This window comes from Phallusia mammillata, chromosome 8 (genome assembly GCF_965637545.1).
Source record: "Phallusia mammillata chromosome 8, kaPhaMamm4.hap1.1, whole genome shotgun sequence".
Lineage (NCBI taxonomy): Eukaryota > Metazoa > Chordata > Ascidiacea > Phlebobranchia > Ascidiidae > Phallusia > Phallusia mammillata.
The window spans coordinates 17,055,249-17,071,670 of NC_137259.1; the positions used below are offsets into that span (position 1 = coordinate 17,055,249).

Here is a 16,422-nt window from a genome sequence, read left to right on the forward strand (position 1 = left end):
CTTATATTTTCCAACACAACTCTTTTTTTCATTATTTCACACCTATTATGAAACATTTTTATTTTTCAAAGCAAATTATTTTAAAAAGGTATTTGCCTTTTTACTTTTGAAATAAGTACTGGGGTTTAGTTTTGGTATTTGAGTTAAGTTGAAAAAAAATTTTTTTTGAACAGCAAAAGTCAAATACACCACAACCTTTTAAAGCGCTTGTTTTTGACATATATAAGTTTACTCCCTTTTTAATAAAAAAACAATGCTAATGCAGAAAAGCATTTGTTGTTTTACTACTTTTTATCAGGTAATATTTACGTTTGATAAAAATTATGTGAAACATGGCTTACAGGGGAATACCCCAAAATAAAGCTTTCTTGGTTTGCGTCACAATAATCAATAATAACAACGACTTGAGTCGGCTGCAGTTTAGAAAGTATGTTGCCATCCAATAGAAAAACGTTCTCAAAGGGAAAAAATCAGTGAAGAATGACATGGAGGGCATTGTAAAAGACAAGGCGTTACGAAAAATACAAAAAGATCTTCCCGAAAATTGGATTGTTCAGTTTTCTACAAAACACAAGGATCGTGTTTTCTACTTTAATACTGTTAGTGGGAAGTCATCATGGACATTTCCAAATCCTGAAGGTAATGCAAAAATTTACTAAAAATATATATCTTAGTCATAGTGGAAAATATTTTAAAAAATAGTGTGTAATAATGTTTTTATTTGAAGAAAAATTTTGTTCATGTAGATTCATCAAGTAAGTCAAGAACAAAACTGAAACCAGCTTCAAAATTGAAGCCATCACCTGAAAAAACTACAGGCAAAGTTCCTACAAAAGGTAGAATCACCTGGATTTTGTGTTACTCCAAAAATAAACAAATTGAAACTGCTTTTATGTTTTTAGGATGTGGACCTGTTAAAAAAACTCCCATTGTTGCTGCAAAACACAGAATGATGCCAGAAAAGTTTTTAAAGCCTTCGAAAAAGAAAGGTTTGGTAGGTCAAGCATCAACGTCAGGCAAAAAAATTAATATTCCATCAATTAAAACTGCCTGTACCAGTGCAAAAGGCAGCAAAAGAAAGGCCGAAGGACCAAAGAACAATTTGCCACTGACCTCACCGAAGCGACCCAACCTTGCTTCCAAAAAACAAACTGCAATTAATAAAGCACCCAAAGTGCCTACAAAAAGTCAGAAAAGGGACCATAAAGTGAACAATTTAAGCAGTGTAGCCTATGCCATCAAAGGAGCTAGTATCAAGAAGGGTAAAATAATGCAAGATAAGGTTAAGTTCAGTTTAGTAAAATCCCAGGTACAAAGTAGGCTGAATGTTTTAAAAAACAAGCCCATACCTCCAGCCCCTAAAGCTCCTATGCCAACTGAACAATCCAGTCCTAAAAAGGTAAAAAATATACAAAAGTTCTGGATTGCCATAATTTACAAGAACAATTATACACTTTTTTGGTTTCAGATCAATCATAATATTTCAGACGATGTTGAAATGGCTGATATATCAATGTGCAGTGGTTAGTGTTATCATTGTATTTCTGTTTAATCTCATGAAACCCACAATTAGTGTTGTTATTTAGATGATGCTGTAGTCGAATCAGTTTCAAGTCTTCCAACTCAATCAGCAATCATTTTTATTGTTGTGGATACCAATGTGTTCCTGCATAAAAATGGCCTTCAAGATATCAATGATATTATTGAGTGGTATCCACTGCCCGAAGGACATTTTCGACGTGCAGTTGTTGTTGTACCGTGGGTTGTGCTCCAGGTATGTATTGTATGAATTTTAATTCTACGCTTTAAACGGTACAGATTAGTACAGAACACTACACTAGGCAGCAAAAATGAAAATGTTGTTATGTGTGTGTATTGCAAGTATGTGAGTTGCAAATGTCTTTGTGATATTTCTATAGTTGGTTTGTTCCCTTATTTTGGTGAAGAAAATGATGTTAAAATTTATTTAAATTTGCGCAAATAAAAAACTGCTATCGGAAGTTACATGCTGTAAGTTTTGGACCCGTTTGACTTATTGCTGAACTGAACGCCCCCCTACATGTTAAAACTTAAATTTAAGTGCAAAATGTATCCTGTTGGTACTACATAAATATGCGATTTTTTTTTTGGTTATTATTGTGAACAGAAACATTCTTTTTTTTTGCAGGAGCTAGATGGGTTGAAAAGCAACAAGAACACATTACCAAAAGCTAGAAAAGCTGTTGCATGGTTAAACAGGTAAAAAAAATACTTAACTGATAATCAGAAACATAACTGTTACTCTATATTTATTTTGTTTGTATATTTGTAGACACTTCTCATCCAAGAAGCTTGGCATTAGAGGTCAGACCATTATGGAAGCTGCTACTATAGTTGGTATGACTTATTTCACCATTATTGTTTGTTTTTTATAACAATGTTATTTTTTTTATTTAGAGGGCTTAGCACCAGAAAACAATGATGACAGAATTTTGCAATGTTGCTACTTTTTTAAGCGTCTCAAAGGCCAACATGCAACGTTTCTGTATACTCATGACAAAAATCTATGCAATAAAGCTCTTGTCAGCGATTTCAGGTTTTCAAACAATATCCCTAATTTTTATTCTTGTCTTTTTTATCCATGAAGGACATATGCTTGGAGATTTGATTTTTTTTCATAAAAAATACAAGTTTAGTGGTTTAATTGTTGAAATTGTGTAATGCTTCTGTTTTTTAGGACATATTCATGTTTTCAATCATTAAAAGAGGGCATATCTGCAATCTGTAAAGACCCAAATCCTCATTTTGACAATCAAGAAAGCCCTTCATGCTTTGTAGATCAAGCAAAAAATATCAGTAAGCAATAATACAAAATAAGCTAAGATAGCGAAACGGTAAATTTTACACCTCTTCAGATGTAAAAAAACAACCTGTATCACAAACAATAGAAGATTTTCATGATACAAGCAATGATAGTTCGGAGATAACAACATTAGCACAAGCAAAGGAAATGCTATGTACTGCCTTGTCTTCTGTCCTTGAATCTGAAATGGAAATGGCTTTCGGTGCAGAGCTATGGAAAGAAGTTGTCTACATAAAACCACCTTGGTCATTTTTGGGTAGGAGCGTAAATATTGTTTGAAAAATTTATCAATTAGTTCATCAGTTTGATAAAAAATAGGTTTTTACCTTGTAGAAACCATACCGATTATTGCTTGTTATTACAGTGCTTAGTACTTTGACTGTTGTATGTAAATTAAAATTACCAATAAAAGTTTTCTGAATGATTGTTATTTTGTCTGTTAAAAACTATGTAAAATTTATAAGGCCATTGTTAAAAAATTATTATTAGGTCATTGTTGTATTTTTGTTTCAGATGTTTTGCGTTGTATCAAAAAGCATTGGATCGCAGTGTTTAATATGATTGGAGTTGATCGTCTTGCATCTGTGCACTGTGATGCGTTAATCAATTCCGCAGCATTGTCAACCAAAAAAAAAAAAAAAGGCATTCACATTTGTATTTCTAATGGCTTTAACACCATATTTTTGTGCCAGTAACATTCCTAACAATAGTGTGTACATATGTACGGAGGTTGCACACCATAAACATAATCCAAATATGGTATATTTTTTTAAACCTTACATTTATTACCAAAAATAAACTAAGTTTTAAATTTGTGTTTAATGTTTTACTTTTAGAGTTTACTTGTATATTTTTATTAACTACTATTTGGTATTACTAGAAGACAACTATATTTTGCATCATTTTCTTCATTAATTTTATTTTTAAAGTACCAACAAATTACTTTAATTTTTAATTTTCAGATACCTCACAATCAGTCCAGCATGAAACAAGCTTCCTTACCTCAGCCGTTCAACTTCTTTCAGCATTAGTTTCTCGAAGAAATCCTCATAAAAAAATTCAACATTCTCTAAGGTGTCTGCAGGATCGATTAAAGGTAGACTCTTACAATTTCACTATTTTACAACAAGCAATGAATTGGTACTATGTTTAATATCACATGAAAAAAGTATTTTGCACACAACTTTATTCAACCTTGCTGCAAATAAAAGTAATTGCTAATACAGCCTTGCCCAAGTATAAATATGTAAAAAAACATTTTTTGTGTTTGTAGTGGTAGGACATATGTTTTGTGCTGTTATTCTAACCTTTAGGAAATTTTGACAGTTTAGTTTATACTTCATATTAATAATAATGGGCACTGATAATATACATAACATGGCTATTGAACTATTTTTCTGCGTAGAACCTGAGTGAACCAAAGAAAAACAATGACACAGATATATTGTCAACTATTCAACCTTGCACAGAAGCTACACAATACGAAGGTGAAAAAAATTCTTGAATTGTTTTGTATAGTTTTTGATATCTCACAATGCTTTAACAGATGAAGTATCAAGTACTGTGAGTTCTGTGGACTCTATACCTTCATCATGTGATATGACATCAGAAAATTGTGAAGATATCAACAACACAGTGTTTTGGCAAGTGCTTGATCAGGTATTGTTATAAGATTGTCATACCTATTAGTTTTGAAAATATGTTTGACATATGATTTGTATACACATTTTTGTTTTGAATGAACCGTAAATGGTTGATTACATAGATGCTGTATTTGCTTGATTGTAAACCGCCCTCAATTATAAGCTGTCCTCGATTGTAAGCGGCATGTTAAGGTGTCAAAAAATAGTGTAAGCCACATGGTGTGATGATAGAAACTATTATTTCATGACACTTCTTCCTGTTGCTACAGAGTACAACTATTTGTTAACAATTGTTAGTCATAAAATTAATTATACCCAACAGAGTGTATGTTGATGTGTAAAGACAACATGCAAAAGTATTTGAATGTGAAATAAAACAAAAAGCATTGGTGTCGAAATAATATCGGTATGATACTAAAAAGCCACCCTCGACTGTAAGCGCACAAACTGAAGGGTGAAAAACCGCGGATTACAATCAAATAAATACAGCATGAATTTTAAAACAGTTAACCCAACTGAATATTGGTTGAAAGCGGCAAATAGTGATCATCAGATTAAGCCATGCTATTGATGGTTTTAATTCATTACTGAAACTGTCGTTTAGATGTGAATTTGTAATGACTTTGCTGCTTTAATATACAGATAAATACAATGTTATCAAATTTAACAAATGGCTAGAATTTGGATTTACAATTCCCCATGCAATTTAATGGATCATGCAATCAACTGGGCTGTTGACTATGCATTGAATCAAATTAACCCCTTTTAACATTTAGGTGTGGACTTGTATTGTCAGTCATACTGTAGCCATTCTCAAAAGCCTCTCGTTTATGACATCAAGTTTGTTTAACCAATCACCTCCAGAGATTAAAGAACAGATGATGTCATCTAATATTGATGTTGATATCCCAAGCAGGGAAATGTCAATGGGAGTGCTGCCTCTGTTTTTGCAATTAATTGAAGGATTGTATCTGTCCTTGGAAAGGTATGTTTTTGTATCAAATTTAGCAGTTGTGCATAAATGTTTAGGCTGTGAACAGAACACTCTTTGGCTGATGTCACCTAACTTTTTTATGTCACATGCCAATTTACTTGTGTCAAAATGGCTTCCAGTGCCAACTTTTGTGTAATAGTGGTTTGTGCCAGCTGATTTGAATTGCAACCAAAATGCAGATAGATTTTGCAGATAGGTTGAACTATAAGCAAAAAACAAACATCAAGTAATGAATGGTTTAGATTTTATCAAAAAGTACTTGAATGTAAACTAGCAAATTGTTTGGTGTGCCTTATAAATCACTACGTGTGCTAAGGGCTGCTGACTCAGCAATGAGTTCAATTTTGTGAACAGCACAATAAAACTTAACCAACCGTTGGGCTCTACCTTTATGTAGTCATACATCATGTGATAGGATAATCAGTTGTCCTACTTATTTACAACACTGTTTTATTACCTTGCTACAGAATTCTCAACGCCTGTAATGGCCAGGGGCACCAACCGCCACCTTCTCACTGTTTGGATTTATTACAAAGCATGTGGACAACTTGTCAGGCATTTTCCCTCAGCACAGAAGTCGAATGGTAAGTTGTACATTATTGCAAATCATTTTTTATATCAATCTAGCGTTAAGGAGAAAGTAGGGACAGGCTCACACACTTGTATGTAATTAGTTTAAAATGATTCTTTGTTTTTCTGATTAGCATTGAGTTGCCTGATTGGTTCCAGCAGAATGTTTTTTTTTTCAATCTGAGCTTTTGTTTTGTTTGCCTCAATGCGTTGTGTTCATAATCAGTCCGCCCTCGGGGCTTTCTATTTTATTGCCAGTCTGTTAACACTTTTTGTAACTGATAGAGTTAAAATAATGGTGGCTTTGACATTGCTGTTTAAAGTGTCTTACGCGGGAAAATACAAGTGACCAAGATAGGATTAGAAACCACTCGGCTATCTTGGAGACTACAATTACTTGCCAATTTTCACCGCAAAAGAAAATCTGTAATGCAGTCGCATGAGTGTATGCTAAGACACATTTTAAACACCATGAACTTGGTTGTAGCTATTTTTGTCATTTTGAACTCAACAAAACCCTTTTGTTTACAGTCTTCGCCCGGAACTCGTTCAACAGTGCGTGTACAACGACAATGATCAAAATCAATTACGGGTTGGTTTGGAGAAACTGCTTTCCGTTCATAAAATACTCGACGAATGCAGGACTCACAACTTAGTTAACTCGTGACATGACACAAATGTTTGCGCAAACTTGAAGATACTACCTTGCTGTCTTGGTGCCTTTGTGAATTGTGCGCCACTAAATAAGCGTAATACAGGCCACACAGCCAGCTTGGTGCTAATAATCGTGATGAAAAGTTTTGAGGCCAACAAATTTCAACAGCTAAAAAGTCGATTGACTGAATAAAGGTTGCTCGTTACGATGTTAAACAGTGTTTTTTACATCTTCTCTTGCCAAGTAATATATGCGTAGCTAATTTGTATGCCCATTGTGTACTTTACTAGACTGTAGACTTTAAGAAAACAGTTTTGGGTGCGAATTTGCCTTGAATGCAATATATGACTACACAATTGCTTGATCAAGATCCGTTATGTTTACGCTGCTATTTTCAGTTCCGTAAGCACATTCGTTTTTTCTCTTTTATACGTCTTGACGACAAGCAAATAAAAAACACTGTATTTGATTTTGTTTTTTGTCACGCATTTCTTTTCCTGCAACGTTTGACAAACCAAACATGGTTCGTTATTTTTGTTGCAATAAACGTTACCTACATGCTGTGTGGCAAAGATATGTTCAGTGGAAACGTAGCGAAAATAAACAAAAAACTCAAGGATGTTAGGGTTTAGTCTGTTTAATACTTCTTAAAAAGTTGGACTTGGTGTTGTTGGTGGCCCATTAAGTTCCACTCATTAAAGTTTTTTGCCCAGGAAAACACACATTTTGGGTTCGAACCCCGTAAAAGTACAACACCAGTGGTCAAGACGGGATACGAACCTGCAACCTTGTGAAGGTGGTCGGGGTAACTAATCAGCGATTAAATAATCCTAGCATAAAATTATACCAGTACAATAAATGTAAGTATATCTAAAGTTAAAAAGAGGATTTGTGTTGCAACTTGATGAGAAGAATCTGTTTCAAATTTACAAGGCAAGTACAGCTTTAAAGTAAACATTCAACATTCTCCATGCTGTTAAGTGGCCTTGTCGAAAAGTAAACAAAACAAGTTCCGGAATTTTGGCAAGATTTCTGTTTCTGCTCAATGTTAAGCTGAATATTCTATTTTCTAATCGAGGAAACAAATTGAGTTGTTTGTATAGCCTTACTTCGGTTAATTAGCAACTTTAGAAAAGCCTAAAGATGGAAATAAGAGAGGTAAAGAAAAAATATAACATATTTTTGTATTTTTTTTTGAAATGATTTATGTACAACTAATTACTGTCTTTAGTGTATTTGGTTCATTATAATTTGGGAAAGAATCAAAAAAGGTTTAATTTGTGTGAAGTAGTGCATTTTGTAAACAGTTTTTCAATAATGTTCACTCCTCGAAAAGGCAGATTAACATAAATTGAGATGGTTTGATTGCTTTGCTAAGAATAAGTTTGTAAAAATATTGTTATTATTTTACAGAATGCTCTTGGGACATCTGAAGGGCCAGCAAGGTGTAGTGGTAAGTTTTAACAAGTAAAGTTAAGCATTTAAGAACCACATATGTGGTACTGTTAAAGTTTATGACTGCTGTTGGCACAAAAAAGTTTTGTAGACATATCATTGTTCAGTTATTTCTTGAAACGAGGGATACAGCATACAATAATTACACAGAAATTTTGTCCCGCTTTTTGGACTTGACTGTTAACCGGATCTTTTTGTAAAAATGAACACCAATTAAAACCACTAAACTTTCATGTTCCTATTCTTTTATTCTGCATGTTAAAACCTTCCAAACATTGTAATGCTTTTTAGGTAACAATGCCCTGCTTGGAATGTTGCAAGATGTGCAAGAAGAAATGCAACGTCTTGGAGTAAGTGATTTAGACGGATTAATGAAGAAAAGGGCCGAACGAGAAAAAGAGGTTGTCGAACAGTTCAACAAAGTCAAAGCAAGAGCCCAAGCTGAGAACAAAATTATGGAAAAATATGATGAAAATAGAGCTGACTCACAGAAAAGACCAAAAATAATCCCGAAAAATGACATTGACCAAGTAAAAACACTTAAGCAACACAAGTTTTTGGCTGTAGTTGGTGCACCTGGCACTGGCAAGTTGTCCACTCTTTCACAAACTGTAATAACAGGAAAAGTGATGGTTTTTCATTTGCGGCTTCTCCACCTTGATTACACACAGAATCTTTCAGTAAAGCAGCTCATAATTGACGAAGTTGCAAAAACGTATGATGAGAAAACAAGAGAACACGGATTTCAATGGGTGTTTCGCAATCAGGATAAAGTTGCCATCGTACTTGAGGGTTATGACAGAAAAACCATTGACAAAGTGAAACCAATCAGTGCTCCCTATTATGCCAAACTTCCAATGCAGCAAATCATCACAAATTTATGCTACAAAAAGTTTTTTCCCGATGCTCTGCTAGTCTGTACCTCTGAGTGCTACTTCACTTTTTCCATGCCTGAAGAACTAATGCCAGATACAAGAATTTTCTCTCAGCAGATTCCCTTTGCAGAAATTCAGACATTTTTTTACTTTTACATGAATGGAGCAGATAAGCAGTTGTGGGCAGTTTTAAAGGGCATTGCTCCTCATTTGGTAGATCTTTGCAACACACCCTTGATTGCGCAGATTACTGCCTATGTTGGAATGAACGACGGTTTTAAACAAGTCATGTCAGTGACAAGCGTGTTTGAATCAGTCACCAAGAATATTAGCTACGTCTTGGACCACACTGGCCCACCGATAGAGGCACTTGTTGAACAAATTGGCAAAATGGCATACACTGCCCAGAAAGAAAAAGAAGTTATACTGCATCTTTCTCATTTTGAAGCAGTGGGCCTTGATATGGAGGTCATGCACAATTTGGGAGTGCCCATTGCTTGTAATCCAGGTTTTGCCAAACGTAGGCTGTTTGATGGGAAACAAATCATGACATTTATTCATCATATATTCCAAGAGTGGTTTGCTGCCCTGTACATTTGTAAGTACATGCCATTAGATGAGTTTAAGTCCGTGATGAAAGACCTGGCCACTGACTATTATGGAATGGTCAGACTGTTTATGTGTGGGATTTTGCTCGGTGAGGGACGCAAGGTCAAAACAGGTCAGGTTATGACACTAACTTAATTTATTCCTATTGAGTTTTTTTTTAATCGATTAAAACAGAAAGGATTACCCAAATACCATTGTGTGTATTGTTTATTCTAAGGTGACGTCGTATTCACATTGTAACAATCAATTTTAACTTTAGGTCACCCTTTGTTTTCTTACATATGATATACCCACCCAAATTATAGGGATGTGGGGTATAATTTGTTATGCAGCAATGTCATCACAAAAAATTAAATGGTGTTTGAATTTCCCATGCCTTGACTAACAAATTCTTTGTTCTATTTTCAGAGAAACAAAGGCATTTTCGTGACTGTCTGCTGGGTTTTTTCGAGACTGTGTCAATTGATAAACAGAGGGGACAAAATGCACGTAAGCTATTTTGAAATACCAATATAATCACTTTTATTGAATTGTAACATGAATCTAATTAGGTACCTCAATATATTTGTAAATCACTTTGCAGAGCTATTGTGGCGATTATATTGTTGATATTATGCCTGGTAGCAACAGCCTATATATTTTAAAATCACCTTGCAGTTTCTTGGCCATTACGAACAACTTTCCTATGTGATTTATACTCAGTTGTGGGCTGTGGCATCGAACAGTAATGGTAAGGCATGGTTTGTCAGTCTGTTACTCAACAAACTGGAGTGCTGTTACATAGCTGCATTAGCCAACACTGCGTATGTCTTGTCACCAGCTGCACTGATGAGACCTTATAGGTGAAAACAGTGTGCACTGCCTGCAGCTTACATTGGTTTTTTTTAATAGGTTGGATGGACGTTTTGATCGACTTGCTTGAATGTTCAAGCGACATCAAAGACCTTTTCTCAGCAAACTGTGCTGATGAAATTGACTTGGTTGATGTACAAGCCACTGTCAGTGCTTCTCATGCATTAGGTCAGTTCATATCGAGAGTTGGTCGTTTGATCAACAGAGTCAACCTTCTTTACTGCAAAGTTACTGAACAATCCCTTGAGCGAATTTGCGAAGGCATTCGAGTTATGAGAGGAAGGGTAAGTTAATTTTTTTTTGCATTACACTTCGGCAACACCGAAAGGCAAAACATTTTACAAATGTTAGTTGGAATGTTTTTTGGTTAAGAGCATCCATAACCAGCGTATTGTAGGAAACTTGTTTTAGTAGTTTGTTGAAAGCTGACATTTTAAGGCACTACACTGTGTCAAAATTAGTCAAAAACAGTCTTTTTGGGCGTATTTGTAAATTCGGAAATTTAAGTATGGTAATTGATGGTTTGTGTTTTGTTATTAGTATTTGTCAGTTGTTGATTACAATGGGTACAAAGAATTTCAAGCAATTTAAGTGTTACTAGTGGAAAAAGTGTTTGCTCGTGTGAAATGAAACAAATGTGTAAAACGCAGTCTACTTAACTGATAACTGATCACTGTTTTAATGCAACCTTTAACAAATAAAAATCTTTTCAGATCAACAGCCTTAATCTGAGCTATCATGAGCTCGAAACCTACCAACCCAGTTCGTTAAACCGATGCCAACAGAAAATTGAAATGATGGGGAGTGAATTGAAAGAACCTCCTCCAGAAAAGTCTAAAAAACAAAACCAGAATGCCCAATTAGCAGTAAGTTCAAACACCCAATTACTCCTGCTATTTTAAACACTTGTATAATTACTTAAGGAGTATAAACATATTTAGCTAGACATAGAGCCTTCAAGTATTTAGGAAAAAACAACCACTGTGTTTGTGTATTTTGTCCAGATTGTATGGCCCAAGGGTTGGCAACCTTTCAAGCGGCGCCTGCCGATTTACTTATTTCCACGTGGCAATGGCTTTACATGCCAATATTTTTGTGGGTCATAGTGGTTTTTGCCAGTTGATCTTAATTAAGCAGAAAGCTGAGTGTTTTGTGCGTGTAGGCTGGATTATAAGACAATAGCATGTTAAAAAACTGTACTTCAACATAACCATAAACAGGCAAATCGGTTGGAGTGCTATGAAAAATCATGCCGTGTGCCAAGCCAGACACGCAAGCCAGGGGTAGATGACCCCTAGTTAAGGCTGGTATAGCCACATAAACTCTAAATTTGCTTAAATAACACCATCCAAAGAGTTGTATATAGTAAATGCTTTTTAATGCAACTAATTTGACTTCAACTTGAGTTTTATATTACTTTAGTGACTCTTTTAGGTCAGAAATTGACATGTGCTAAATAAATGTTTGAATTCAAACAACCAGCATATGCTTGGTAAATCTAAAAACATGTTTTATGTTGCAGAGAGCACTTGGCTTGGCCATGAAACATACTGGTTCCATTTCCCAAGGAAAGTAATAGCTTTGTATCACAGCAACCAACAACTTATTCTTTATTTGTTTTAGCTTTTTTGTAAATGAGTGCCATGTGCTTGCTTGATCATGTGTGTTTATAGGCAACCTGCCTTTTTGGTTATCTACCTGTGCCAATTAAATTTCCTCTCTAATGACAACCTTGCAATAAGATATTTTAATCAAAGATAAATGCGTTTAGGGCTAAAATATACACCGATTAGAAAGAGGCCCTTATCTTACTATTGTCTTATTCCAATCAGTAAGCAGACATACACGTTGAATTTACAACCTATTTGCCAACCTGAAATGTTCAATATGAAGTGGTCCACTGTATTTTAAGCTGTTTGTTCTGTTGTGGCTTTGGTTACTTGTGAAATTATGCTTTTTAAACAGACATATTGTTCCATTTAGATTTAAAACGTTTGTAATTGAACGAAAATTATTGTGTTCGATGCTTTTTTAATTTTATATAGTGCGTCTTACATCTTTGTACAAATAGAAATTTTTGTGAGCAATTTTGTAAATTTTACTTACAAAGAGGTTGTAGCGAATTTGCAAAAAAAACAGGCAGCTCGACGGCGGACTGCCTGCCCACCGAGCATAGAAATAAATGGACAAAAAAATTGCAACGTTTTTGCCTTGTTATCTTCAGAAAGCGTGACAATCATAGGCGCCGAGTTTTACAAAAATGCAAGGTGGCGGACATAAAATATGACGTCACTAATGCGTGCAACTACAAGAACTCAAATTGAAAGCCACAAACTTTCCATAGAATGCAACGTTCGTCACAATCGATGTTTTAAATAATTTTAAGTTGGCATTTTCAACACGTTGCTGTAACGTTTATCATTGGCTTAGCAATTTTAAGAAAATGTTTTGTCAAGGTTAACTATTTATTACAACACATTTACACACAACAATGACCCAACGTTTGTTTGACGTCATAAACAATTAGGCACTAACCAAAACTGTTTGCAGTTTGGAGGCACGTTTTGCTGCTGTATCGCCAGCACGTATGTTTAAAAGCTAAATTGTTCAAAATTGTCTTCCGATTTGACGATATTCCGTACGTTACAGCAACAAACTAACCAAAATATCCACGGGGGCCGCCACCGTGCTTTAAAAACCCAAGGTGGCGGCGCGCCCGCCACCGCCTAAACGGCGCCTATGGTGACAAAAATTTTATTTGAGTTTAGTTTGCTTAGTGAACACAACATAACGATACAACTGAACAATATTACCAAGACAAAATAGCTGCGCAACGTTGAAAACGTTATGGAGCGCAAAAAGGTGAAGGCCACTATTCTGCACAATGGCTGAACGCGCTATAGCAAATATGATCTAAATACATTTTCAAAAGTACGCGTTGGCTTTTAACATGTGTAAAAAAACGCAAAACAGTCATTTTCTTTGTTTTTTTCGTGGAAGAACTGCTTTTTTTATACATATATATTTACTGAATATGGCAAAACGTTTGAAACCGAAACTCGAGACGTTTGTTTGCGTCAGAAGTAACAGCGAGTCTGGACCGATTTGTTTAAAACTGAAGCCCACATTAGGCCCGAAAGTTAGTGAAATGGCGACATAAATGAGGCAGAGTGTGAAGTGAGGCCCGAATCCAGCCAGGATTTTTTATTGATTTAAAGTAAAGCCTGAACCCAAACCCCAAAGTCAGACTCGACTAACAACTCTAGTTTGATTACCTTCGACCATCTTTGAGTTATCTTTTGTTCATTTTTTGACTACCAAGCTTATTGATTCTTTCGACATTTTTTGCCTTAACTAGGGGTGTCCATACTTTTTTTAATGGGCGAATTTTTACCAGGTAAAGATGCCCACGGAATAACGTTTTTTTGCTATGTTTTTAACCGAAGAATTAGAACACCAATATACGGCTGTAAAGCGTGGTTTTGTTTTCCAAAGTAAGATTCATGGAGCTTTTGTGTGAAGTCATCACAGCCCGAAACCTTAATTAAAATTATGGTGGGGCTACGCAACAAAATTTGAAACAATAGCCGCGGGCCTTCTAAAATGACACCGGGGGCCGCAACTTGGACATATCTGGCCTAAACACATGAACATCACAACAATGCAGCTGTTATCTGAATTTATTCCGTGCAATGTGGAAAACGAAAATACTGTTCACGATTCCTGTTTTCTATTCCATTTTTGCTGAAACTAGAAATAAGCGAGTGTTTAAACCTAAGCAATAGTTCTTATGTGAAGTGATATTTTTCAACTGATGTGCTGAATTTACGTTGGAACTTTGAGGGCAAATGTTACTTCCGCAAACACTTTAATAAAAAAATATCGGTGCTAGACTTGGTAAAGTATGTTTAAATAACCTATTAATAAAACCAGTGTTTTCAGAATTAACTAATTAAAAGACTTATTTGCATAAATAAAAATATTTGTTTGGAATTGTTTTTGTTTAAAAGATACACAACTTAGTTTCGATAAAGCTTTGTTAAACATCTAAGTTATACTGCGTCAAATCAAATTAATCTTGTTAGTTTCATTTCTTTCCTAAAAAAGAAATTAAATCAATAGACTTACCAAGCATTTTACATGGTACGTTTGTACAGCTCGTCCAGTAACATGTCAAAAATCATCGCTTTTTCCATTGCTTCGTCCATTATAGCTACAGATGAAACACAGATTCTATTTTTTCACCCAAATGTTGTGTTTGGTAAACTTTTTTAACTTCACCAATTACAGCTTTTATTTCAATGAAACAAATCGACTTACGATACATTTCATCTGATTTTCCTGGCTCGCTGCCACCGCTTCCACCTTGCCTGAAAAGTGATCAAAATCCGCGAAAATCTTATTTTACAAATCTAATTTCATTCGATTTTTTTCTCTTTTTATTTTAATCACAATTAAATCCATATAACCAAGGGTTCTAAAACATCATTTCAAAACAAATTTCTACTTACTTGTGATTTATCAGTCTGCTAAAAAATCCCGCTTCTGTACTGGACAAAAGCAAAGTTGCTACAACAAGTAGGCTGATGTAGAGCTTGTTCATACTGATAATTTTCACGAAGACGACTGGAGTAGATGTATATGCCGATAGTTGTCTGCTGATATCTAACAGCTCGCTACAGAAACGTTTATATAGCACCACTCTTTCAGACTTCCTCTTGGATTTCTTGAAACATTGGTTAAACAATAGGAATTAATTCGTTCAGACAATTGCCAGAAAAATTTAAGTGGCAAAAATTCAACAAAATTCCGTAGTTGTCCTTGAACTCCTTTTATTATAACATCCTGTTATCTGAATGACCCTGCTTTTCAACGTAGATCACAATAGATCAATTCAAAAAACGTATGCACGAACACCCAATAGAACATCGATGAAAGAAGAAAGCCCGGGGAAGTAATCCTTCCATTATATTCTTTCAAGTTTCCAAGTTGATTTTGCAGTCACGTTTTAGAATTTCCCAAAAAACCTGCAAACTTGTTAAACTGGTAGATTTTGCAAAATGGAAGTTGATGCCCATTTTTTTATGACGCGACAATGATATTTGTCAAAAAAGAACGCGTTTTATGGCCTTGTTTGATTTAAAGTATTTATTTGCTTATAAGATATGAGAATAAAATGTAATTTGGCGGACAAATCAATGCATCGGTTTTATAGTATTTAGGTGTATTTTGAATTAGATAAAGCTTTGGATATGATCGACTAAAAGTTGGCAGGTTTTTTGGGGAAATTCTAAAACGTGACTGCAAAATCAATGAACTTGGAAACTGAACTTGAAAGAATATAATGGAAGGATTACTTGCCTGGGTTTTCTTCTTTCATCGATGTTCTATTGGGTGTTCGTGCATACGTTTTTTGAATTGATCTATTGTGATCTACCTTGAAAAGCAGGACCATTCAGATAACAGGAGGTTATAATAAAAATAGTTCAAGGACAAATACGGAATTTTGTTGAATTTTTGCCACTTAAATTTTTCTGGCAATTGTCTGAAAGAATCAATTCCTATTGTTGAACCAAAGTTTCAAGAGATTCAAGAGGAAGTCCAACAGAGTGGTGCTATATAAGCGTTTCTGTAGCGAGCTGTCAGATATCAGCAGACAACTATCGTTATATACATCTACTCCAGTCGTCTTCGTGAAAATTATCAGTATGAACAAGCTCTACATCAGCCTACTTGTGGTAGCAACTTTGTTTTTGTCCAGTACAGAAGCGGGATTTTTTAGCAGACTGAGAAATGGCAAGTAAGTAGAAATTTGTTCTGAAATGAAAGATTTTAGAACAGCTGGTTATGGATTTAATTATGCTTGAAATAAAAAGAGAAAAAAATCGAATGAAATTAGATTTGTAAAATAAGATTTTCGTGGATTT

The 16,422-nt window shown here is 34.9% G+C and overlaps 2 protein-coding genes and 1 long non-coding RNA gene across 3 annotated transcripts; 2 read left to right on the forward strand and 1 right to left on the reverse strand.

Moving 5' to 3' along the window:
• Positions 1 to 373: 373 nt before the first annotated feature.
• Positions 374 to 7,265, forward strand: LOC145204539 (uncharacterized). The gene is made up of 17 exons (XM_080077129.1): positions 374 to 639; positions 747 to 836; positions 903 to 1,399; positions 1,469 to 1,523; positions 1,587 to 1,774; positions 2,168 to 2,238; positions 2,312 to 2,376; positions 2,437 to 2,575; positions 2,717 to 2,835; positions 2,895 to 3,098; positions 3,356 to 3,484; positions 3,805 to 3,938; positions 4,248 to 4,329; positions 4,389 to 4,501; positions 5,262 to 5,470; positions 5,947 to 6,063; positions 6,581 to 7,265. Exons 1-17 carry the CDS (start codon positions 486 to 488, stop codon positions 6,714 to 6,716), a joined length of 2,502 nt encoding a protein of 833 aa, XP_079933255.1. The 5' UTR covers positions 374 to 485; the 3' UTR covers positions 6,717 to 7,265.
• Positions 7,266 to 7,448: 183 nt separating this feature from the next.
• On the forward strand, positions 7,449 to 12,582 carry LOC145204543 (uncharacterized). Its single transcript, XM_080077139.1, has 7 exons — positions 7,449 to 7,862; positions 8,118 to 8,157; positions 8,451 to 9,755; positions 10,052 to 10,132; positions 10,535 to 10,779; positions 11,209 to 11,361; positions 12,018 to 12,582. The coding sequence occupies exons 1-7, from the start codon at positions 7,848 to 7,850 to the stop codon at positions 12,069 to 12,071; spliced, it is 1,893 nt and encodes a 630-aa protein (XP_079933265.1). The 5' UTR covers positions 7,449 to 7,847; the 3' UTR covers positions 12,072 to 12,582.
• A 1,527-nt stretch (positions 12,583 to 14,109) lies between these two features.
• Positions 14,110 to 15,195, reverse strand: LOC145204544 (uncharacterized). The gene is made up of 4 exons (XR_013853497.1): positions 15,007 to 15,195; positions 14,816 to 14,865; positions 14,624 to 14,708; positions 14,110 to 14,245 (listed from the first exon to the last, which is right to left on the reverse strand). It is a non-coding gene; the product is annotated as an uncharacterized LOC145204544 (long non-coding RNA).
• Positions 15,196 to 16,422: the final 1,227 nt, after the last annotated feature.

Excerpts from the sequence above, each read along its gene's own strand:
- LOC145204539 (XM_080077129.1), top strand. The coding sequence starts at position 486 with ATGGAGGGCATTGTAAAAGACAAGGCGTTACGAAAAATACAAAAAGAT. Across the intron at positions 3,485-3,804 it reads AACCAAAAAAAAAAAAAAAG|ATACCTCACAATCAGTCCAG; the intron begins GCATTCACATTT and ends TTTAATTTTCAG. Across the intron at positions 3,939-4,247 it reads GTCTGCAGGATCGATTAAAG|AACCTGAGTGAACCAAAGAA; the intron begins GTAGACTCTTAC and ends TTTTCTGCGTAG.
- LOC145204543 (XM_080077139.1), top strand. Across the intron at positions 9,756-10,051 it reads GGGACGCAAGGTCAAAACAG|AGAAACAAAGGCATTTTCGT; the intron begins GTCAGGTTATGA and ends TTCTATTTTCAG. Across the intron at positions 10,780-11,208 it reads TTCGAGTTATGAGAGGAAGG|ATCAACAGCCTTAATCTGAG; the intron begins GTAAGTTAATTT and ends AAATCTTTTCAG.